The sequence below is a fragment of the Monodelphis domestica genome, chromosome 4, assembly GCF_027887165.1.
Source record: "Monodelphis domestica isolate mMonDom1 chromosome 4, mMonDom1.pri, whole genome shotgun sequence".
Lineage (NCBI taxonomy): Eukaryota > Metazoa > Chordata > Mammalia > Didelphimorphia > Didelphidae > Monodelphis > Monodelphis domestica.
In genome coordinates this window covers 415290503-415314865 of record NC_077230.1, presented here as the reverse complement: position 1 = coordinate 415314865, position 24363 = coordinate 415290503, and the positions used below count along the sequence as shown (strand labels likewise).

The following is a 24363-nucleotide window of genomic DNA, read 5'->3' as shown; positions in this document are numbered from 1 at the left end:
AGAGATGTCCTCAAGGTGTTCACAGTCTAATGGGAGAAATGGCATGCAAAGAACTATGGATAGAAATGACACAGACCAAAATAAGTAAAGAACAGAAAACTGGAGATAAGTGAAGAGAGTATAGAGAAGTAGCAGGGGACTATTTGAGGTTGTTATTCAACTATTTCATTGTTGTCCAACTCTTCATGACCCCATTTGGGTTTTTCTTGGCAAAGATCCTGGAATGGTTTGCCATTTCCTTTCCCAGCTCATATTAGAGAGGAGGAAAGGGAGGCCAACAGGGTTGAACAACTTGCCTAGGGTCACACAGCTAGTGATTGCCTGAGGCTAGATTTGAACTCAGGTCTTTTTTGCTCCAAGTCTGGAGTTCCATCCACTGTGTCACCATTTGAGGCTAAAGGCCTCTAACTAACACAGAGTCTGAATAAAAGACAAATGGATGGATGGGTTAATAGGTGGATTGGTAGATAGGAAAGATATAAACTTGGACAGGTGGGTAGATATATGGTTGGGTGGGTAGAGGGATTAATGGATAAATGGATTGGTGGGTGGGTAGATGGATAGGTGAATGGGAAAATGGAAGATGAAGGAAGGGGTAAGAAGGTGAATAGAGAGATGGTCAAGTGACTGGGTGAATGGCCTGAATAAAGCAGGAAGACCAGTGCTTCTGAAGGGTGGGAATGGCATTAAGTCTTAGAATTAGGCTTGAGGCCCAGGGAGTAAAGAAGGCAAGGAGTGGTGAAGAGAGGAAATAGAACCTGAGGGAACCCTGCTTGGATATAGGACCACACTGCTGACCAGCAGCACCGTCTCCACCTGCTCCTTTGTCTCCCCAACCCTGCCTGCTCACCAGTTCCAACCCTAGGTCACAGCTCAAAGCCAGTGCTAAAACCCAAGACTCACAGACAAAACTCATCCTCCAGGAATTCCCCACCTCTTTATCTCCCTGCTGGCCTGGCTCTACTCAGGACTCTGTCTGCAGACCGGGGCTCCTGCAGGGCTCTGTCCAGCTTTCTTCCCCTTTTTTCTTGCTGACTATAGCTACAGAAACAGGGCCAGATGTCACAACTCATGGATTTCCCCCTAGAAATGCCCTCCTGGCTTGTGGCATGATATCCGGGCTTCAGATTCATCATCTGTAGAATAGAGAGGCTTGTTTGTGGTTGCCCTGCACGGTGTAAGAATGAAGAGAGAGGTCTGGTGGAAATGCACCGGGCCATAGGTGACCTGGCCCCTTGGATTATCCATAATAATATCTGAATTGTACAGTTTCAGAAAAGCCAGAGAAGACTTGTATGAACTGATGCAAAGAGAAACAAGCAGAACCAGGAGAACATTCTACACAGTAACAGCAATATTGTACAGTGAGTGATCCACTGTGAAACACAGAGCTACTCTGATCCGTACGATGATCCAGGGCAATTTCGAAGGATTTCTGATGAAAAAATTGTGTCCCCTCCAGAGAGAGATCTGACAGACTCCAATACAAACTGAAATTTAGTTTTCTCGCTTTCTATATTTTTCTTGCTTCTTTTTAGCAACATAGCTAACATGGAGATGTTTTTCATGATTGAGGGGGTTACTGAAGAGAGGGAGAGAATTTGGGACTCAAAGAAATCTTTTAATAATATTAAAAACAAATTAGTAAGGCAGCAGCTAAATGGTTCAGTAGATTGAGAGCCAGGACTAGAGATGGGAAGTACTGGGTTCAAATCTGGATCAGACACTTCCTAGCTGTATGACCTTGGGCAAGTCACTTAACCCTCATTGCCCAGCCCTTACCACTCTTCTGCTTTAGAACCAATACACAGTACTGATCCTAAGGCAGAAGGTACAAGTTGGTATTTTTTATCATGCTTTATTTGGAGGGAGGGATGTAACGTTTAAGTCCTGAGAAGGTACAAGTTTTTAAGAAATAATAATAAATAAGAATGTAAATGCTCAAATTTCCTTCAGGCTTGAGCTTCTCCCCTCCCAACCTTTTTGAGAGCTCAGGCTAGGATTGAGGGGAGAGGCTCAGAAGAGGGATTCAAGGGTAAAGCATGACAAACACAGAACAAGCCAAGACCATCTCCTCACCTGGGTGGCCTTGAGCTTTCTGGGAGATGCTGCCTGAACTCAGCTCCTCTGTAGGGAAGGAACAGCAAAGGCCTCAGGGAGGAAGGCAGCCTGGCTAAAATGAATTACCTCTGGAAGGTGGTGAGATGCTCCCTCCTTTTCTGGGATCTCAGCACCAGAGAAAGAGGAGCAGAGAAAGAATAAAAAAGTTGGAGTTAGATGGAGGAGACAGGCTCTGAGAGAGAGAGACAGAAAGACAGACAGACAGACAGATAGACAGAGAGACAGAAAGAGAAAATAAGGGAAAGAGAGACAGATCAAGAGAAACAGAAGGAAAGAGGGAGAGGGAGAGAGGGGGAAACAGAGAGACAGAAAGAGAAAAGAAGGGAAAGAGAGACAGAGAGAAACAGAGAGAGGGAGAGGGAGGGAGAGGGAGACAGAGAGAGAGACAGAGAGACAGAGACAGACAGACAGAGACAGAGACAGAGAAAAGAAGGGAGAGAGAGACAGAGAGAGAAGAAGGAAAGAGAGAGGGAGGAAAAGAGAAAGAGAGGGGAAGGAGAAAGAGACAGAGAGAGACAGAGAGGGGGGAGAGGGAGAGGGAGGGAGAGGGAGACACAGAGAGAGAGAGACAGAGACAGAGACAGACCGACAGAGACAGTGACAGAGAAAAGAAGGGAAAGAGAGACAGATAGAGAGAAAGAGAGAGGGAGAGGGAGGGAGAGGGAGACAGAGAGAGAGAGAGACAGACAGACAGAGACAGAGACAGAGACAGAGAAAAGAAGGGAGAGAGACAGAGAGAGAAGAAGGAAAGAGAGAGGGAGGGAAAGAGAAAGAGAGGGGGAAGGAGAAAGAGACAGAGAGAGACAGAGAGGGGGGAGAGGGAGAGGGAGAGAGGATAAGGGACGGGGGGGGGGGGGGGGGGGAGAGACAGAGACAGAGGCAGACAGACTAAGATAGAGGGACAGACAGGCAGAATGAAACAAACAGAAGGTGGCAGAGGCAGAGAGAAAGGAGCAAGAGACAAAGAACCAAACACAGAAACAGGAGACAAAAAGACAGGAGGAGGCAGACAGAAGAGGTGGAGACACAGACATAAGGAGGCAGAAACACAGAGACAGGAGGAAGCAGATCGAGAGACAGACAGAGACAGAGACTAAAAAATGGAGAGATAAAGTGAGAAAGAGCCTGCCTCTGTGGCCTAGCAGAGAACTCTCTTCCCTGGGGCAGGCTGCTCCAGAAGATGCCCTTTCCTAGGGCCTGGGTGAGTCAGACCCTCCTGGGCCTGGCTCTTCTCCACGTTCCTCTTGGACCCGACGCTTTTAAAGGCTTTTAAGAGCCCGCCTTGTTGTAGCGGGACGCCCTCCCCCAGTTCCCCAGCTCTGCCTGGGAGCCTGGGTTTTCCATTATTGGCCAACGGCTCTTCACAGCTACTGTCCGTCCAGCTTAGATTCCTTTAGAAAAATCTGTTGCTCTAAAATATTTCTTTTTTATTAGACTCCAAATGTAAAGTACACACACACACACACACACACACACACACACACACACACACACCTTCTCCTCCCTTGGCCTCCCCTCTACCCCAGCCTCCTCTTCCCTGGTCTCCCCACCCATCTCTCTCCATCCTTGCTCCAGCCTCTCTCTTTCCTGCCTAAGAAGCAGATTTGTGGGGAAAGCTCCCCAGTGATCAGAGCTGCCCCCGAGTGGCCTGGGCCCTGGCAGCCTACCTCAGGAGGTGGTGAGCTCCCTGTCCCAGGAAGTCTCTGAGTAAAGACTGGACCCAACAGCCGTGGGGGCTGTCCTGCTTCCGAGGCTTACTCTGGGACAGGTCGCCCCTTTCCCAACTCTCTTTTAAAGGCTCCCTCCCGCCCCCATCAAGCCTTGCTTCTCAGTGGGCACGGAGGGCTCCCCAGGCGGGGCTCCCCGGGGCTCTCAGGACGCTGAACCCCCCCAGGGGATCTGGGGGAAACAGGAGGAAGAGAAACCTTCGAATTCCTTATTTTGGCTAACACCGGCACCCATCACGGGTCCTTGCCTCTACTCTCTCCCTGCCCTGGTCCTTCAGGCAGCCACTGCTCGGGGGGTGCCAGGGTCCCCCAGCTCCTCCGTCGGGTTCTGCCTTGTCTAGTCTGGTGGTCTTTCCGATGCTCCCCATCGCCAGCTCTGGGCGGCAGCCACACGGGCCAGCGTTCTCTCTCACCTCCACCCCTTTGTCCGCTTTCAGGGTCTCTGCCCCGAGGCCTCCTCCAAGGCAGTTCTGAGTGCTGATTTGGAGCATTTGTGTGCCTGTGTGCTGGGGGTGGGGGTGGGTTTTTGGATGGCCTGCCCATGGGTGCCCACACGTGGGTGCAAATCAGCTTGGGAGACAGGGTGGGGACGGGGAGAGGGAAGCAGGCTTTCACAGGCAAGATTCCCTTGGCACGAGCTGGGAAGGAAACTTTCCACAGCATGGGGGGCAGGCAGGGGGTGCCCCCTTTCTTCATCCTCTGGGAATTTAGGAGGAAACTTCCTGGGCCTTAGGGACGGGTTCAGGTTCTCAGTAAACATGGGCTGGGACCTGCCCAGAGCCCAGATTCTCATCCTCTGCCGTCCTACCCCAAACCAGAGGAGTTCAAAGGCATAGAACATAGTGACAGAGTCCCAGGCCTGGAGACGGGGCGGGGGCGGGGGTGTCCTGGGCTCAAATCTGGCCTCAGACACTTCCCAGCTGGGTGACCCTGGGCAAGTCACTTCACCCCCATGGCCTAGCCCTTCCCACTCTTCTGCCTTGGAACCAATACACAGTATAGATTCTAAGAGGGAAGGGAAGGGTTTAAAAAAAAAGTCCAAGATCAGTACATCTCTTGTTCCAACAGGGAGAAAATGGAGAGGAAGAGCCCAAATCAGAGAGGAAGGGGAGACCCAGCAAGCACCCAAGCTTACCAACAGTTTCCCTGGATCGGTGCCCCCCACAAATGGGATAGCAGGACCAGCTCACAGGCCCTTCCAGACCCCCACACTCCCCTTTGGTCCTTGCCCCGGTGAGGCCCTGGATTCGAATCCCAATCTCTACTTGCTCTCCTTGGGACCCTGGGCCATCGCTCCCCTCACTGGGAATCCTTTCCCCGCAGGAAAATCAAAGTTTGGGCTAGAGGGCCTCGGAGGCCCCTCTGCTCTCCGTCTGAGACCCAGACTCTGGCAGTTTCTGCCGCCAGAAGGAGGAGCCCACCCGAGCACCACGGAGGCCCTGCAGCAGGCCGTGCCAACTCTTTTATTCTTTATTGTCATCATTTTCATCATCATTCTCCTCAGCAAAGTGTATAATAGGAATAGACAGGAAGAAAAGAACAAGCAGCCGCCACTGACCCGCAAGGTGTGTGTGTGTGTGTGTGTCTGGGGGGACGTGAAGGGAAGGGGACACTGAGGGGCCCGGAGGAGGAGGGGGGCCCTCTGGTGCTCCCCACTGGCCCTGGCTGCGAGCGGCTTGGCCTTCCCTCCAGATCACAGTCCCATGAGCAGCCCCATGAAGTCCGAGCCGTTCTGGATGGTGAGGGCAGCCCCGGCGCTGTTGTCCACGAAGATGGAGGTGTACTGGCCGGCCTACGGAAGAGCCTGGCGTGAGAGGGGCTGGGCGGGGGGCTGGAAGGGGGCCCAGAGCCTGGGGGGGTCTCTGCCCAGCCCTCTCCTGCTCCCGCACCCTTACCTGAAGCTGCAGAAGCCCCTGCACGTGCACCGTGAAAGTCTTGCTGTTGCTCTCTAGGCCTGCGATCACCTCTAGGGACCTGCAGGCAAAGGCAGCCCAGGGCTGTGAGGGCCGGCCGGTGTCTCCCCCTCAGAGGAGGGGGGACTCTAAGCTGTCTGCACCGTCCAGGAGCTCACATCTCCGGGTGTTCAGCTCGGGGGGAGCCCTTCACGCCAGCCAGAGCCTCGGCCTCTCCTCCCAGCCTTCCCCCTCTTCCCCTCAGCCTCCGCAGGGGCCTCTCCTGGCTTTCCCAAAGCTTCCTACAGACACCCCAAATGCTTCCCCAGGAAGAGGTCCTGCCTGTGCCCTGAAAGATTGAGGGGGGCACAACAGGCCAGAAGGGGGCGCTCTTGGGTGTAGGTCACCTTTTTCTCAATATTCTCCTGCTGGTCCATGTCCTCTCTATTTCTTAAACCCTTTGCTTCCATCTTGGGATCAGTACTGTGTATTGGTTCCAAGGCAGAAGAGTGGTAAGGACTAGGCAATGGGGGTCAAGTGACTCACTCAGAGTCACCCAGCTAGGAAGTGTCTGAGGTCATATTTGAACCCAGGACCTCCCATCTCTACATCTAGCTCTCTATCCCCTGGGCTACCCATTTGTCCTCCTTTCAAATGCCTTCTCCAATACACATTCCCTGGAACTGAATGTGTCATTCCTGTAACTGTCCCACCCAAGGAAGAGTTCAGGATGCCCCAGCCTTGATCTTAAAAGTTATGCCCCTCAGTGTGCCCAACATGATACTTTTTCGGTTGCCCTAGCCACTTCTGACACATTTCAAGCTTGCTCCAAAACCCAGCATCTTTTTTGATTCCCATTACTGCCTAGCCCACCTCCACCATCTTGTGCAATTGACAGTTTGAGCCCCAGGTTAGACTTGACATTTATTCCTATTCCCTTGTATCAGAGGCCAAGCCAAGAGGGGAAATCCTTATAAATCACATTCATTAGCTTGTCTGCCTCCAATCAGCCATGAGGTAGGGTGAGGGGAGTCAAACAGATTTCCCTCTCCTTCCAATTCCCCCTCCCAAACAACCAAGGAGGGCTTCCCTTTGGGGACTATATAGTAGGTTTTTCCTGGCCTCCTTCCTCACCAGGTACTGATAGCCCCATTCCTGGCTCTGCTGAGACACCTCAGTCTGCAGAGTCAAGAAAATGGGTGTCCAGAGGGCCAGCCTGAGGAACAGAAGCCCAGTTACTTACGTATGTCGGTGACACAAAGATTCAATGCAGATCAACACGCGGACATTGTCTCGGGCCCGCAGCTGGGCTCGGCTTTTCAGCTCACTGTGATCTTAGAGGAAAGCATCAGAGGTGAGCCCAGCCCTGACATCCCCCCTCATCCACTCCGGTAGGTCTTCCAAACGCCCCCCACTCTCCACTGTCCACACCCAGGGATTAGAGCTACGGGGGAGAGAAACAGTGAACAGTCTCCAGAAGAGAGGGCTAGCCTTGGGGTCTGGGTTCAAATCCCACATTCTGTCTTCGACACAACCCCAAGAGGGGTGGCGGTGGCCAGGGGATGTCTACATTAGGGGTTCTCACCCAGATGAGGCCAACCTTGACGTGTGACACTTCCCTAAGGGTTCCCCCCCACAGGAAGCCAGCCTGATCCCCTCTTCCCCTCTACTCCATCACTGCCAGTGCCTTGCCGCACACCCAAATCCCTTTGCATTTGCTTCTCTGTAGATATGGAACCCTAGACTTAGGGCCAGAAGGGGTCTTGGAAGGTGTCTAGACCAATCCCTTTATTTTATTTTATTTTTAACCTCTTACCGTCTGTCTTAGACTCAATACTAAGTATCAGTCCCAAGGCAGAAGAGCATAAAGGGCTGGGCAATGAGGGTTCAGTGACTTGTCCAGGGTCATCTCGGAAGTGTCTAAGACCACATTTAAACCCAGGACCGCCGGTCTCCAGGCCTGGCTCTCTATCCACTGAGCCACCTGGCTGCTCCTCGACCCTCTATTTTAAAATAGGATCTCAAAGAATTGCCCAGGACCCAGAGAGGTCAAGATGCGGCCAAGAGGTCGCTGTTGGGATCTATCCGAGGCAGAATTCGAATTCAGGTCTTGCTGACCCGAAGACCCCCGCCGTGTCATTCTGGCACATCTTAGGGCCTTTCTAAGTCTACCCCCAACCACCGTGTTCTCTCTCCATCTCCCTGCCCTCCGCCAACCTTCGATGATCCCCAAACCCACTGTCCTTCCTCTTTGGTTAAGCAGCAGGCTTCCTCCTAGATCTGGACTGCCCTGGTGGGCCCCTCCCTCCCCCCATGCCCAGAGGACCCCCTCCCGGCTCCCCCCCCCACTCACCGATGTGCACGTTGGCTGAGAACTGGTAGATGCCGGACACGGGGGCGGTGAACCGGCCGGTGGAAAGGTTCAGGCCTGACCCCCTCAGGAAGGCCCCCTTGGCCAGAGGCTATGAGAAAGGAAGCCGGACAGGCGACAAATGGGGAAACTGAGGCACACAACTGGCTCTAATCTGTCCTCTCTCAACCCAGCACTTCTGTGGCTCGGGGACCCTCCGAGCGCCTCTACCCACCGTACAGCGGAGGAAGACGGAGCCCCCGGAGGCGGCGCCCCTGGGCCGGGGTCCCAGGAGGCAGGGCCGCTCCGGCGGGGGGAGGGGAGACGCCCACAGCCTCCCTGCGCTGGCAGCGGGGCAGCCTTTGAGTCAGACAGAAAGGGCTCCCCTCCCCGCATTAAAGCAATTACATTAATAGAAGCAGCGCCTTAATTCCAAACCACGGGCTGGAGAGGAGGGGAGCTACAGGCACCAGAAAATTATCCCAGATAAACCGTTCCTGTCTCTTCATGCCCCCTGCGCCGGCTCCCTCACTGGGGGGGGGGGGGGGGCTGCGTCTGGGCCTCCGGGCCAGCCCGGAGAGGGGAGGCCATCCCGGAGGACGCAGGCCCGGAGAGGGGAGGCCAGCCCGGAGGACGCAGGCCCGGAGAGGGGAGGCCAGCCCGGAGAGGGGAGGCCAGCCCGGAGAGGGGAGGCCATCCCGGAGGACACAGGCCTGGAGAGGGGAGGCCAGCCCGGAGGACGCAGGCCCAGAGAGGGGAGGCCAGCCCGGAGAGGGGAGGCCATCCCGGAGGACACAGGCCTGGAGAGGGGAGGCCAGCCCGGAGGACACAGGCCTGGAGAGGGGAGGCCAGCCCGGAGGACGCAGGCCCAGAGAGGGGAGGCCATCCCGGAGGACGCAGGCCCGGAGAGGGGAGGCCAGCCCGGAGAGGGGAGGCCATCCCGGAGGACACAGGCCTGGAGAGGGGAGGCCATCCCGGAGGACACAGGCCTGGAGAGGGGAGGCCAGCCCGGAGGACACAGGCCTGGAGAGGGGAGGCCAGCCCGGAGGACGCAGGCCCAGAGAGGGGAGGCCAGCCCGGAGAGGGGAGGCCTTCGGGTTCACATCTGGTCCTCCGGCCGGGGTTATAAAAAAGAACAAAGGAGCTCCGGGGGCACGGAGGGATGGCATGATTGCTCTGAAGTCTCGAGGATGGAGCGACGGGTGAGATTTGAACCCAGAGCCTCTGACGCCACACTTCTTGTCAGTTATCTAACCCCTAACATCTAGAGACGGCTAGGTGGCCCGGGGGACACAGAGCCGAGCCTAGAGTCAGGAAGCCTGAAACGGCTCTCAGTTGTGTGGCCCTGGTAGAGTCACAGCCTCTGACTGCCTCACAAAAGGACCCACTAGAGAAGGAAATGGCGAACCACTCCAGTACCGTTGCCAAGAAACCCCCCAGATGGCTCCGGTCCATCGGATCCCAAAGAATCAGCCATGAGTCAGCATCTTTCAGGCCTCTTGAGGCTTGAAAAGTCCTTTACATCTGAGCTTCCTGATGGGGTCTGTGGGCATAACCCATGTTGCAAGTGGGGAAACTGAGGCTGGGAAAGATTAAATGACTCTCCCGGGGTCATCCGGCTAGGAAAGGGCAGAGGTGGGATTCGAACTCAGGTCCTCACGGCAGGCCTCTCTGAAGAGGGTATCTCGGGCCTTGAGGCTCTCGCTGGGACACGGGGAGGGAAAGGGAGACGGCCAGGAGGGTCTCGGACTCACCGCCTGGAAGTTGTGCAGCTCCATCAGGGTCTTCTTGTCAATGACCAGCTGGGCTTTGAGCTTGCAGTGGAAAGCTTCTTCCACCCGCCTATAGGGGGCCACCACAGCGTCCAGGGGCCGCTGGCTGGGCTGGGCCAGGGCCGCCACGGCCGCCCGGCGCTCCGTGGCCTCTGTGGGGGACACTGGTCATAGAGACCCCAGATTCACCCTGGCTCTCCTCCTCCGGACTCCCAGAGGCCTTCGGTTCCCAACGCGACCCGGAAGTCGGGGCCTCCGGAGGTTCCCCTTAGGGCCCACCTCCCCCAGGAGGCCCTCCAGGACCCCCTTCCTTTATTGGCTTCACATGTTTGTGTCTCTTTTTGGCTGTTAGAGCTTCGTGTTTGTATTTCGTTCCTTGTGACAGCTTTTCTCTGTGCGATGGATTCTACACAGAAAGCATGCTTGTGGATTGAGATCCTGCCTAGCAAGGGTTTAGAAATGCTTTGGAGGCGCTCCAGGCGCGGAGGTGAGGCTCAGGCTGAGGCCGGGGTGGGGTCGGAGTCGGGGCTCGGGGGGAGGCCAGGGCAGGACCCCTTCTCACCTTTCAGCATGTCCTTGAACTCCTGCAATAGGGCTTCTTGGGTCACTTCAGCTCCGGGGGGGCCGGGGGGCCCGGGGGGGCCGGGGGGGCCCACGAGGCCACGCTGAGGGCGGACAGAGGAGGCGGCGAGAATCAGAGTCCGGGCAGAAATGGGCCTTTCCCCAGAGCCACAGCCCCACCTGCATCCCCCACCTCTTGGCTGGGATCTTCACTTACTAGTCTCTTATCTTTCCCTCTGCATTTCTTCCGGGGGGTCCCATCGTCCGGCCTCCGGACAAAGTTCAGCCACGTCTTGTGGGCATCGCTGAGCTCGGGCCCTGGAGCCTCGGGGGGCTACAACAACCAGAGATACATGGCTTGGGGGGCTTCTCCCCTCCTGGAGGGGGACGGAGGAGTGAAAGGATCCCTTCCCTTCCCCCACCGCCCTGCGAGCCTCCCGGACTCCTAACAGCCCACAGCAGAGCCCCGCCTCCTCAGGGGCCCAAAATCCACAGCACGCCAGGCTAGGGCAGACGCAAGTATGAACATCGCAATGAGGGAGCAGCAGAGGCTCTGTGGAAGACCGCCAAACTCAGACGTGGGAGTTCTGGGGTTCAGTCCTGTCCCCTCGGAGGAGGAGGCCCCCCAGTCCCTGGCAAAGGTTGGCTCCCTAGATCCTGACCACCCTCTGAGCTAGGAGCTTGGGGTTTGCATCCCCCCATTTTACAGCAACAAAACGGAGGCGCCCAGAGGTGAGGTGACTTGCCCAGGGTCTTCCTGATGCCAAAGCCGGTCCTCCATCCACCCTCCTCATTGGAGGTCAGCCGGAAGGGGAGGAAGGCCTTCTTCTCCGGCCGGGCCTCTGTTTGTCCAGGAGGAGGGGCGGCGGGGGGCAGGCGACCCCGGAAGAGCCGGAGGGGGGAGGGGGCCATGTCACAAGCAGCTCTGGCGGTGCGGGCACGGGGGGGCGCCTGAGGGGCCAGATGTTTCAAAGGCGGGTAGATGGCTCCCGCCTGGCCCGGGGCTGGGCGCTGCTGACGCCTCCCTCCTTCTGGGATGACTGAGAGGCTGGCAGGCTCCCCGCCTGCTTCTCCTGGCAGCCGGGCCGTTCTCCGAGGTCTCGGACGGAAGCACCCTGAAGGTCCCCCGGGCTCCCTCGCACGCCGGCCGGCCGGGCCGGGCACCCTGGCAGAGGCAGTGCCCAGGGAGCGGGGGGCCGCCCGGAGCTCCCCCTGCCCTGCCCTTCCCCAGCCCCAGGACGGGCCAGATTTCCAGGGGTGCCCATGGAAGGCCAAGAGCGGGAATGAGGTGTCGGGCCGGGGAAGAATGTAGCATGTCGGAGCCCCCCGCCCGCCCCCAGCTCTCCGGGAAGGGGATGGCTGTGGAGGCAGCCTGGAACAGGAAGCCCGTAAAACCCTGAACTCCAGGCACTGGCCGCAGCTCAGAACCTGAAGACGGAGGCGACGCCTGCCAAGCCGGCTGCCGGCCCCTGCATCCATGGGAGCTCCGGGCGGAGGCCGTGTACCCCGACGGTCGCCCCATCCTCGCCCACCGCCCACCCCTGAGCCCCAGGGCCTGCCCTGCCTCGTCCTCCTCGTCACCCAGCTCTGAACGCCATCCCCGCCATCTCCCAGGTCCGGGCCTTTGCCTAAGCTGTCCCTGCCGCCTAGAAGGCTGTCCTTCCTGGCCTCTGCATCTTGATGCCCTGAGCTCCCTTGGAGGCTTAACTTAAAGGCTGCCTCCTCCAGGAAGCCCCTCCCAATGGCCCTGCTGCTCTCCCTCCATCCTCCACAATTCCTTTTATACCCCTAGCACTTAGCACCACGCCAAAGGGCACCTCTGCAGAGTTTTAATGGAATGGAATCGGTCCTCCTTTATTGGTCACTCCTATTGGCTCATCCCTGCTCATCATCCCCGTCACCTGGATCCACCCCTTCGCTCCTTAGACAGCGAGCCCGGACTCAAAAAAAATAAGGCTCTTAGAGTCAAAATTGTTATTAAGTATTAAGAACAAGGCAACTAGGGTGAAGCGACTTGCCCAGGGTCACACAGCTAGGAAGCGTCTGACTCCAGATTTGAACCCAGGACCTCCCATCCCAGGGCTGATTCTTTAGCCACTGAACAACCTAGCTGCTGCCTGGCCACCCCTGACTTCACTTCTCTTTCCTTCTCTTCTTTTCTCTTTTTTCTTCTTCTCTTCCCTTCCCTTCCTTCTCTTATTTTTCTTCTTTTCTTCTCTTCTCTACTTTTCTTCTCATTTTTCTTCTTCATTTCTTTTCTCTCATTTTCTTCTCTTCCTTTCCCTTCCCTTCCCTTCCCTTCCCTTCCCTTCCCTTCCCTTTTCTTCCCTTTTCTTCCCTTCTCTTCCCTTCCCTTCCCTTCCCTTCCCTTCCCTTCCCTTCCCTTCCCTTCCCTTCCCTTTTCTTCCCTTTTCTTCCCTTCCTTTCCCTTTTCTTCCCTTCTCTTCCCTTCTCTTCCCTTCCCTTCCCTTCCCTTCCCTTCCCTTCCCTTCCCTTCCCTTCCCTTTTCCTTTCTTTTCTTTTCCTGTCATTAACCCTTTTCCTGTCTTGGTATTAGTTCTAAAACAGAAGAGCAGTAATGATTAGGCAGTTGGGTTTCAGTGACTTGGCCAGGGTCACACAGCTAGGAAATGTCTGAAGTCTCATTTGAACCCAGGACTCCTGACTCCAGGTCTGGCACTGTGCTACCAAAGTGGCCCATCTCTCCCTGACTTGTAACTCAACATCTCATAGATCACCACTTAAGTGAGTTAGCGCGGTCTCGGCTCATCCGGACCCTGCGCCATTTTCTTACAAATAGACCCCACACTTAGGAGCCCAGATAAACCCACAACAATGCCTGGGACAGAGGTTGGGGAGAAGGAAGGAAGCCCATGTCAGTGACTGCTTGACCCGGCGGCGGCTGCCCCATGGTGGGCCTCAGGCCTTGGTCCCTGGAAAGCCTCTCACCATGGCTCGGAGCTCCCGCAGCCTAGCAGGCAGCAGGGAGCCAGCATCCTGAGTCAGGCCTAATTAAGTAATTAGTGTGAAAGTGAAAGCTGTCAAGGGAGGCCTGGCAGCCTGAGACTCAGAGGGAGGCACCTCCAGGAGCCCAGGTCAATGGCCCCATTCTTCTGTGGGCCAGCCAGTGAACTCGGGCCCTCAGAGCAGGAGCCCCGCACCCCGGGCACCGTCCTATCTTTCCTCTCCCAAGGGTGGAAGCCAAAGGGAAGAGACTACAGGGGCTGGAGCCTGATGTCCCCTTCGGGGCAATTGGCCTGGGCTCCATTCCCTCTTTCTTGTGGGATTCCAAGGCCCACCCTCAGGCCCAAGGCTCTAGAGCTGAAAGGGGCCTCAGAGGCCATGCAGTCAAATCTCCCCCTTCTACAGACCAGGAAACTGAGGCCCTGGGAGAAGTGATCTAACATTTGAACTCAGGATCTTGGACTCCAGACCTAATCCTGTTCACATTTTATTACACTGACTGGGAAGCTGGCAAGATTGCCAGGTGGGAATGGGCTTAAGCAGGAGCATAGAATATCCCAGTCATGGATTTGCTACAGGAAATGAGTGGGGAAATTAGCAGCAATCCTAAAATGGAGGTTGGGTGCCCTGAGGCCAAGCTGAGCACACCAAGCTCCCTCCTTCCCTCCCATCCTCCCTTCCTTCCTCCATCCCTTCCTTCCCTTTCTTCCTCCCTTCTTTCCCCCTTTCCTTTCTTTTTTCTTCCTCCCTATCTTCCTTCCTCCCTCCCTCCCTTCCTTCTCTCCCTCCCTTCCTTCCTTCTCTCCCTCCCATCCTCCCTTCCTTCCTTTCCTCCATCCCTTCCTTCCCTTTCTTCCTCCCTTCTTTCCCCCTTTCCTTTCTTTTTTCTTCCTCCCTCCCTTACTTACTTCCCTCCCTCCTTCCTTTCTTCCTTCTTTCCTTCCTTCTTTTCTCCCTCCCTCCTTCCCTTCTTTCCTCCCTCCCTCCCTCCCTCCCTCCCTCCCTTCTCTCCCTCCCTCCCTTCCTTCCTTCTTTTATCCCTCACTCCTTTCCTTCCTTCCTCCCTTCCTTCTCTCCCTCCCTTCCTTCCCTTTCTTCCTCCCTTCCTTCCCTCCTTTCCTTTCTTTTTTCTTCCTTCCTTCCTTCCTCCCTCCCTCCATTCCTTCCTCCCTTCTTTTCTTCCTTCCTTCCTCACTCCCTTCCTCCCTCCCTTCCTTTTTTCCTGCCTTCCTTCCTCCCTCCCTTCCTTCCCTTTCTTCTTCCCTTCCTTCCCTCCTTTCCTTTCTTTTTTCTTCCTTCATTCCTCCCTGCCTCCCTTCCTTCTTTCTCTCCCTCTCTTCCTTCCTCCCCTCCCATCCTTCCTCTCTCAGAGCTGGGACCTAGTAGGTCCTGGGCAGGTGACAGGAGGACCAGAGGACATCAAGGGAAGAGGGACATTAGGAGAAACAGCCTGGGTTGGGGTGAGAAGCCACGCTTCATACTTAGTAAGGACTGGAAGGCAGCACCCAGGAATCAGAGGTTCCTAAATCCAAAGAAAGAAGAGCCTTCAGAGGTCATCTAGTCCAACCTCCTCATTCTACAGATGAGGAAACTGAGGGCCACAGAAGGTAAGTGACTTGTCTAAGGTTATACAGGTAGAAAATGTCAGAGTCAAGAGTTTTACTTAGGTCCTCAGACTCCTTTTCATTCTCCCAAGAAGGAGAGGAAACCCAGAAGCAGATGGCAATTATGCCACATTGACTGGGGCTGGGGGGATCCCATGACCTGGGGACAAATCAGCCGGGGCAGAATGTGACTGAATATTATCATAAACGTATCATATCTGAAGTCTGAAGTCTGTAAATCCTCAGTGTGAATCCTGTCTGCAATATCAGTTGTTTGACCTTAGATAAATCACTTCCCCTCCCTGGACCTCAGTTTCCCCATCTGCAAAATGAAGGAGTGGGACTAAGTGGTCCCTTTTTTTACCAAAGTCTAGACTCCTCTGTTGTATTGGGGGGTGGGAGGCAGTGGATTACAGTAGAAAGGAAGGGCAGCTAGGTGGCTCAATGAATAAAGCGCCAGACCTGGAGACTAGAGATCCTGGGTTCAAATCTGACCTTAAACACTTCCTAGCTATGTGACCCTGGCCAAGTCACTTGACCTCAGTTGCTAGCCTTTAGCATTCTTCTGACTTGGATCTGATATTTCGTACTGATTCTAAGACAGACAGGTAAGGGTTAAATAAAAAATTCTTTAAAATTAAAAAAAGGAAATCAGGGACTTGAGTTTGAATCCATTCCTGACTTTACTACCCATGTGCCTGGGGGCAAGTCCCTTAACATTCCTGAGTCTCAGCCTCCTCCTCTAAAATGGGAAGGGATTGGAGAGGGGGTCCCAGGTGGTCTCGGGGGTCCCTTCCGCCTCTCTCCCTGTAAGCCCAAGAGCCTAGGATTGGGGTCCTCCTTTTCCTGGCGACAGAGGGGGTGACCTGTGGTCTGGTGACAGCAGCCATCTGTGCCCAGAGAGGGGTAAATAGAGGTACCTGGAGCTAATGGGCTAATATTAACCAGGAGGCTAGAGGAGGCTGGACGGTGCCCCCGGCATCGCCTTGGCAGCAAGGAGCCCGGGGCCTGAAAGAGGCCATCGGAGTGTGCCCCAGCCCTGCCCTCCTTGGTCCTGCCGCTCACTGGGCCGGAGGCAGAGGGCCAAGCCAGGCTCGGTGCCCGCCTCTGCTTCCACCAAGCAGACTCTGATCTCTCCCCTGGCCTGATAGCCCAAGAGCAGCCCCCCAGCAGGCTCCATGCGCCCCCCACGTGCCCCCGGCATCTTCAGACACTTCCTTCCCTGCCCCCAACATGCCACCTGCTCCTGTGGCAGGCCAGCCACAGGGCCGCGTGCCCCTGGCACGACAGGCCCCTCGGAGCACCGGGCACCTTCTGACACGCCAGACCTTGCCCCTACCCACACACAGCTGAAGAGCTCCTCTGGGTGGGGAGTCAGTTTTCACAGGCACCCGCCTGTGACCCGCAGGCCCAGGAGGCCCGGGGGGGCCTCCCCCATCTTTGCAGTGGGACCCCGGCAGGCCCGGCACATCCATGCCAGGGCACACCCAGCTCCACACGGGCCCTGGAGGCTGGAAGATGGATGTGCAGATAGCATCGATGATGTACTGGGAGATCAAACACCGGCGGGGCGCAGAGAGGCTGCCACACCCCAAGTCTGGAAATGTCCCCAGGACCTTGGAAGCCCCTCCTCGGCGGGCCTGCCCCCCAGAGGAGCAGGGGACCAGGGCACCGTGGCTCGGGCTGCAGCCAAGCCCCCCAGCCCCTGGAGAAGCAGGCTGGGCCCCTCAGGGCAGAATTCTAACCCAGGGCTGCCCATCTACCCAGGACCCTCTGCTGTCTCTAAGAGCGCCATGTAGGAGCGGCATTTTTGCCAATGACTCGGGAATGCCGACTGGCATCATGAGGGAAGGGAAGGGACAGCCTCTGAGGCCCCGTCTAGTTTTAGGCTAGTGTTCTAGGAGCTCTCTGGGCCTCTTCTGTAAAATGGGTGAGCGCTGAGGACCCTGCCAGCTCTGTCACGAGGCCAGGGCCCATTTGTTTCCATCTCTGCACCTCCAATCGGAGCCCCAAGCAAAGCGGGCATTTGATCAGTGTTGGGGGGCCCAGATCCAGGGAAGCTCTTGCTGGGCTCCCCAGGGACGCCCCTGGAATCTCCCAGCCCAGGGCCAGACACTGGCAGACATCAGAATCTGGTGCCCTGGCGGCTGAGACTCCCCAAGCCCAGGGCTGAGCGGGGTCTTTTACACAGAGTGGGGGGCAGCAAAAGCTACTTGGGCCTCCCCTAGGGTGCCCTGAGCCTGCCCAGCCCAGGCTAACGGAGAGCCAGAGTCTATGCTCTCTGATGCCAACTGGGACTTTGTGGCCGTGGGCACCACTAGAAGGAAGAGAGCTTCTGCGCTGGCATCCCCGGGGAATAAAGGGTAGCATGGGGCCTGAACCCCAGTTCTCCAGACTGAGGCTTCCTTCTTGCAGGCTGCTGGCTCCCGGGGGACCTCTCCTGACCCTTCTGTTCAAGCTAGGAGGAGCTTCTCACCTGGGCCGCCCCTTTGGGGAGCCGGGAAGCCAATTAAACTTAATGGGCCTCAGCCCCGCCAACAAGATCATCCAAACGATCTGGGCTTCAAAGCGTTAATTGATGTGCCGTTGGGAACCCCCCCAAGCCCTGGCTGGGGCCCAGACCCCACCCCACCCCTTTCATCGACCGAGCTCCATAGGGCAGGTTGGCAGCCCCCACACTCTACGGCCCCTTCCCTGACCAGCAGCCTCCCCTTGGACCAAGAGAGAAAAGGCTTCACGGGCTGGATTGTTCCCTTCCTTTGGGGATCCAGACACACCCCCAGATGCTCTCTCCTGCCCACAGGCAGCCCTGTCCCCGGCTTTAGAATGAATGGAAGGGTGGGTAGGGAGATGGATGGATTGGGGTGCCTCAGTGCTTCTCCAGGCATTCCCTGGAGTTGCTTCTCACTCCCCAAAACTCCTCCACCGTCCCCTTGTCGGCAGGGACCAAAGCCAACCCCCAGGCCCCATCAAGGACTGCCAGGTGGTCATCACCCTCAAGACAGACAGCCAGGGAGGCGCAGAGACAGACGGAGACAGAAGGGTGGATGCCAACGGCAACACGGAGGGACAAGAAGCAGAAGCTAAAACAGGGCGCCAAAGAGAGATCCAAGAAACTGAGACAGAGAAAGAGACAGACATGGAAACAGAATCAGAGGCCAAGCCTGAGAGGGACGGACAAACCAACAGACACTGCGGGTGACAGAGATGGAACGAGACCGGCAGAGGCAGACACAAAACCAGAGCCACAGAGAGAGCCACACACACTGATGGGGACAGAGAGAGTGACAGAGATAGGGGGGACAGGACATTGGGAGAGGTGGGCACAGACACGGAGACAGAGACCAAGACAGACAAACAGACACTGATGGGGACAGAGAGAGTGACAGAGATACGGGGGACAGGACATTGGGAGAGGTGGGCACAGACACGGAGACAGAGACCAAGACAGACAAACAGACACTGATGGCAACGGAGACAATGACAGAGATATGGAAGATGGACACAGACCCAGAGAGAGACAGATGCTGAGGGTGGCAGGCAGAGAGGCGGGATGAGACACAGGCAGAGACGGCACGGACAGAGACACTGATGATAACAGAGAAAATGATAGAGACCAGGGAGAGGGAATGAGACAGAGACTGAGAGACGGAGAGAGCCAGGTCCAAGGGCAGTGAGAGACAGCAGGGAAGAGGCTCCAGGGCTCAGAGTTGCTGCCACCTCCTGTCTAGGGTCCCGTCCACATGACTATTCCATGATCCTAGCCCCAAATCAGAGAGCCGGTCAGAGAAGCCCCCCAGCATCAGGGAAGGAGAGGGAGAGGAGTTGCTAAAGGCTGGCCACGCTGGTTGGCGGGAGGCCATGAGTGTCCCCCCTGGATCAGGGCTGCTAGAATAAGGGAGCAGGATTTGCCCAGAGCAGGGATCTACATCCCCACACACAGACCACATCTACAGAGACACACATGCATAGATGGGGTGACCTGAGGGTGGAGGGCACCCCTGGGCACCCCCTCTCCTCATCTGGCCCCACCCACCCCATCAGTGTGTACCTTGGGGTGCCCGGGCAGCTCCTCACTGTTGGAGACGGTGGCATTGAAGGGCTCCGTGTACTGGCTCATCTCCTTGGGCTTCTTGCGTTCCCTCTTGGCACTGATGCCCCTGAGGAGGGCCAGGTGTTGCCACAGGAGACCCAGAGTCACAGCCCAGACCCACAGCCTCATGTTGGGCTCAGGGCAGGGCAGGCAGCTCAGGTCTGAGATGGACAGACAGACAGACAGGCACGCACCCAGAGGGTGGGAGCAGGTGGACGGTCTGGGCTGGGGGCTTTGGGCCCAGGGAAGATGCCAGGGAGCCAAGAGTGGGATCCAAAGGTGGAGCCTCTGGGCACAGAGTTGGAGGGCTCTGATCCGCTCTGATTCAAGAACCCTGAGCTAGTGATAGCAGTTCGAGGCTCAGTTTCCCTCTCCCCAGAGGATGGGAAACTGGGGTCCCCAGAGCCAAAACTCAAGTGGTGCTGGTAAGAGAGGTCAAGAGGAGGCAGGAGGGGCCGAGCCCCATGGGCCAGGGAAGGGGTCCCTCAGATCCCGAGTTGCTGAGCACCTGCCTCAGGAAGGCCCTCCTTCATAGGGCCCCAGGGCGACCCCCAGGCCCCTCTCGATGCCCCGGTTGTAGCCACCGCCCCATCTTCAGCCTTGATGCTTGCCCCCGGGGCCAGATGTCATGACATCCAAAGGGAGCAGAGGAGCAGCACCGCCGGGAGCGGGCCAGAGGTGAGGCTCTTCCCCCTGCCCGCTGCTCGCTGCTCCAGCCGGCTCCCCTGGCCGCTTGGCAGGCAGGCAGGCAGGCAGGCAGGCAGGCAGGCAGGCAGGCAGGCAGGCAGGCAGGCAGGCAGGCAGGCAGGCAGGCAGGCAGGCAGGCAGGCAGCGAGCGGCTCCGGCTGTCAGGGGGAGGAATCCGTTTCCAGACTCATGTTGAGTCTCCGAAGCAGCCCGAAGGAGTTTTGCTTGTCCCGAGCCCGGTGCCCGGGGCTGCTCAGTCGGGTCTGGGCCGGTGCCAGGGGGCCCTCCTCTGCCGTGCCCTACCCAGCTCTGGCGGCTCCCCCCAGCGGTGCCCGCTTCCCAGCCCGGGACGCCTCTCTCCCTCTCTCTCTCCCTCTCGCGAAATAAATACTCCTTTTCCTGCGAGCCTCTCCATCCAGGGGGAGGGGTCATCTCCCGCGCCGTCTGGGGAGCCCCAGGCTGCTCCTGGGCCCGGCCCGCCGCTGGCGGGGCCCCCGAGCCGCCCGGCCCAATCACCGGCCGCTGGCGCTTTGATTAACGAGGAGAGGGCCGCCCGCCCGCGAGAGCTGATGGGTATCAGGCTCCCAGGGAGTCCCAGGCGCCGCCGCCGGGGCCCTTTGTCCCCTGCCCCCACCCTGCCGGCCGGGCCATTCAATGGTTAAGCTCCCCCCCCCCCCCCCCAGCTCACATTCCAGCCTCGCTGTGCGCCCGGCTTTATTTGTTAATAATATTTAACCTCCGTCGGCGCCTCCTGCCGCCCCCCCTCGCAGCCCCCCCCGCCCTGGCCAGTGGCAGCCGCCGAGCCCTGAATTTGTCAGAAGGCACCTGATGACATGTTAATGGCCCCGTCTGTCAGAGGGCACCTCGGCGGCCCGAGGGGGCTCCCGCCCGGCCCGACGGGCACCCAGAGACTCGGCTGAGCCCGAGGGAGGCAGGCGCCTCCTCCGTCCCGCTCCCAGCTAGTCCCCCGGTGTGTGCGTGTGGGGAGGAGATTCATTCATTCCTTTACTCTGTCCCCATCCCAGGCATGGCCCGGTGTGAACCGCAGGCTGGCTTTGGAAGCCCAAGACTCGCGTTCAGACCTTCCCTCTGCCCTTATCGGACTTGTGTGACCTCCCGCCCTCAGTTTACTTTTCTGTAAAAATAAGAGGCACGGACTCGGGGCACTGCCGGTAAGACGTGCAGGCACGGGGGCACCCCCCTCCTCCGAGGTCAGCCCGGTGCTTCCGAAATGGGTTTGTTGTTGTTTCATTCTTCACCTTCCATCTTCGAATTAAAACTGTGGTGGATGGAGAGCGGGGCTCCGAGAGGGGAGGGCCTGGGTTCCAATCTAGCCTCCGGCACTGATTCGTTTTTTACCCTTCCCGGGTCCGAGAGTCCAGACTATTTATAGCACAGTTATGCGTCTATCGGGGGCACCGTGCCTCCCCCCGCCCCCAGACCTGGCCCTCTAGCCACTGAGCCTCCCAGCCCCTCAGGACGGCCCTTGGCCCACACCTCCGAGGGGGCTAGGGAAGGCCCGCCGGCGGCCAAAAGGAAAGGGCGCTCGTGCCAGCGGGCGAGACCCTGAGCCTCAGCGGACCGTCTGCAAAGTGGGTACGACCCGACCCGCTATCTGGGGCCCGAGGCTCGGCCCACCCCCTGGGCGGGCCGAAGAGAGGGAGACTTCCCAGTCACCCAGAACCCCGCGCCGGACAGGGGCCAGCCTGGAGACCACTATGGCCCCAGTGCCGGGGCTTCCTCCAGGGAGCCGTATCTTCAGTGGGGAGTGAGGGGTCCCCCAAAGGCTCCTCGTGGGTGCCCCAGCCCTAGAGAGGGCTGTCTCCCTTCAGCGAAGGCCCACCACAAACCAGCAAGGCTGTGGGGAGGTCCGGCCCGGCGGCCTCGTGGGCTCACAGCGCCACCTCGTGGCCACAGCGACCCAGTCACCCAGGCGATAGGAGTTTCCCTTACTTCTAGGAGGGAGAGAATCGCAGAATCTCAGGGCTGAAAAGGCTCTGCTGGTCCCTCAGCCTCCGAGAGCAGAGGTAGACTTGAAGTCAAGAAGACTCGAATTCAAATCCCGCTCCATTCCATCAATAGATCAAAAGCATAAACGGATGAAAGAATAAAGTGGGGGCGAGAGCCAGATCTGGAGAGGGGAGGTCCTGGGTTCGAATGTGGCCACTTCCTAGCTGGTGAGTTACTTAACCCTGACTGCCTAGCCCTGGCCCTTCTGAGTTCAGTAGATGCCGAGACCAAAGGGAAGGGTTTTAGAAGAAACCAAAAAGTCCCCATGGGCCAGGCTCACAAATAGGAGCCAGGGTGCCCTCCAAACAAAGTCCATCCCTGCCCTTCTAAGGTGAGGGATGAGGTACAAAAGGCACATGTCTGGAGAGTCAGGAAGGGGCAGAGCCAGGGGAGGGAGGAGGGTTGGCTGGCGGCAGCCTCTTCCCAAAGGGGAGGCCCTAACCCCCAGGAGAGGACAAGAGGAGGACCCCGATTCCTCTTACTGCTAGTAATGCTGTAAAAAGGCTATTGGAGGGGACTGGAAACCTCAGCCCTTTGAGGACACCCCAGAACCCAGAGGAAGGAACTTGGCTGTTCCAGGGCACAGAGGGGAGCTGCCAGGGACCTCAGGGGCCACTTCATCCAATTTTGTCATTTGGATGAGAACTCCGAGGCCCAGAGTGTGAAGGGACAGATCCCAGGTGTCCCTCGAGCCCTACACGCCAGAGGTAGGTCCATCGGTGGTCATCCGGCCTCAGCTTGCCCTCTGTCCACTTCTGGGGGGCAGCTCAATGATGGGGAGGCTTCTCCTGACAGGAGGGACTGCAGCTAAGGAGGGACCAAGGAGGAGAGGTTCCTGAAGGCTTCCTCAAAGAGAGCCCCCCAAAACCTTGGGGCTCAGAGCTGGTGTGCCACCCAGTCCCCAAGGGAATGAGGGGCTGAATGAACTCAGGCCCCTGACTTCTAACTCAGTCTTCTTTTCTATGACCAAACTGGGAAAAGACCCCCACACACAGCCTGGAAGATGGGGGGAGCCCTAACATGATCCCTGGAGAGAGCCGAGCCTGTGGGGAGAGTTTATGCTGCAGGGTGGGTAAGACTTGGAGCCCTCCAATCCCACTTTGGCCACTTGGAAGCTGGGTGACCTGGAGCAGGTCCCTCAAGCTCTCTGAGCCTTAGTTCCCCTGATCTCTGATCCATAACCTTACCTGTCCTAGGCAGGCTCTTGTAGATCTGTCAGCCTCTTGTCTGAAAAACTGTCACCGCTTCCAAGCATGGCACACTCCGTGCCAATCAGGAGCACCATCCCTGCCTGACCCCCAAAGGACAACCCCTCAAGGGGAAGAGCCCGTTTCCCACTTTTCTCTTTGCATCCCACGTTTGCATCACTGAGTGGCCCCTTTGCTGTGCTCGCACCCCGTGTCTGGCCCAGACAAGCTCTCCCACTCACCCCAAGACAGAGGGTACCCTCTTTCCAGCCTGATTGCCCAGTACTCCCCCTATTTTCCAGCCATTATTCCAGGCCCGTTAGCTTTTCCCAGCACTTCTACCCATAATCCTCGATTCTCCCACATGAAACCCCCAGCTCTCTCTGAGTTTATGTATGGGCAAATGTAGCAAGTATATTCAGTGCCTACTAGTGCCAGACTTTACAAAGATGCTTTCATTGGTCCTCACAAACATCCTGCAAGATGCTATTATGATCTCCATTTTACAGCTAAGGAAACTGAGGCCAAGGGGAGGTGACCTGCCCAGGGTCACCCAGCTAGGAGTCTGAGGTTCATTTTTTATTCTGGTCTTCCTGACTGCAGCGGCTGTCTCCCCCAGGACTTTCCTGGGGGAGTGTGTGGGCCTGCCCCTCCCCATCCTTTTTTCTAGCTTTTCTGTTTATCTGGTCATGTTTCTCTACCAGGAGCGCACAGGAGAATCCCAGAACCCCTACCTAAGAGGAGGGGCCCCCCAGAATGGGTTCCTTCCCTTTAGAGCTCCAAAGGTGGAGGCCTAGATGGGTTGAAGCCTGCCTGCAGGCTAGAAGGAAGCGTGGACTGGACAGACAACAAAAGGAAGGACAAGGAGGTCTGGTGTCTGCCCCAGAGCACCCAGGGTAGACCCAGGATTCTCTACCTTCGAATTCAGGGCCACAAAACCAGGTGACAAAACCCTGCCCTCTGAGGCTGGCTCTAAGCCTAGAGAAGACCAGAGGGGAGTGAAAGTCTCCACCTCCGGCCACCAGAGTTCTATCACTTGGGATAAGACTGTCAGTGCCTGGCATGCCACACGTGCCTGGAGATGCACACTGGTGTCCAGGAAGCCAGGGATGGTGAGCTAAGGGCACAGCATCCTAGGAACTCCAGGAAAGAATCATGCCAGAAGTCCTTCCTCAACTGACTCAAACCCAAGCCTTGAATAAAGATAACCAGCCAAGAGAGCTGGACCTGGACTCAGGAATGCCTGGGTTCAAATCCCCACCTCCAACACTTCCTAAGTATATGACTATGGATGGGGCACCCTGTTTCCTCATCTATCCAAGAGCTTTTTGTAAGCTTAGTGAGCTAAGGGGAGTATTTGATGGACCTGGTGTCAGGAGGATCCAAGTTCAAATC

At 57.2% G+C, this 24363-nt stretch overlaps 1 protein-coding gene across 1 annotated transcript; it reads right to left on the bottom strand.

Moving 5' to 3' along the window:
- Positions 1 to 5284: 5284 nt before the first annotated feature.
- Positions 5285 to 20405, bottom strand: C1QTNF12 (C1q and TNF related 12). Its single transcript, XM_056796047.1, has 8 exons — positions 19043 to 20405; positions 10641 to 10757; positions 10425 to 10527; positions 9845 to 10014; positions 8094 to 8202; positions 6984 to 7074; positions 5744 to 5822; positions 5285 to 5640 (listed from the first exon to the last, which is right to left on the bottom strand). The coding sequence occupies exons 1-8, from the start codon at positions 19211 to 19213 to the stop codon at positions 5542 to 5544; spliced, it is 939 nt and encodes a 312-aa protein (XP_056652025.1). The 5' UTR covers positions 19214 to 20405; the 3' UTR covers positions 5285 to 5541.
- Between the last annotated feature and the right edge of the window lie 3958 nt (positions 20406 to 24363).

Excerpts from the sequence above, each read along its gene's own strand:
- C1QTNF12 (XM_056796047.1), bottom strand. The coding sequence starts at position 19,213 with ATGAGGCTGTGGGTCTGGGCTGTGACTCTGGGTCTCCTGTGGCAACAC. Across the intron at positions 8,203-9,844 it reads AGCTGCACAACTTCCAGGCG|CCTCTGGCCAAGGGGGCCTT; the intron begins GTGAGTCCGAGA and ends CCTTTCTCATAG. Across the intron at positions 7,075-8,093 it reads CTCAGCCAACGTGCACATCG|ATCACAGTGAGCTGAAAAGC; the intron begins GTGAGTGGGGGG and ends CTTTCCTCTAAG.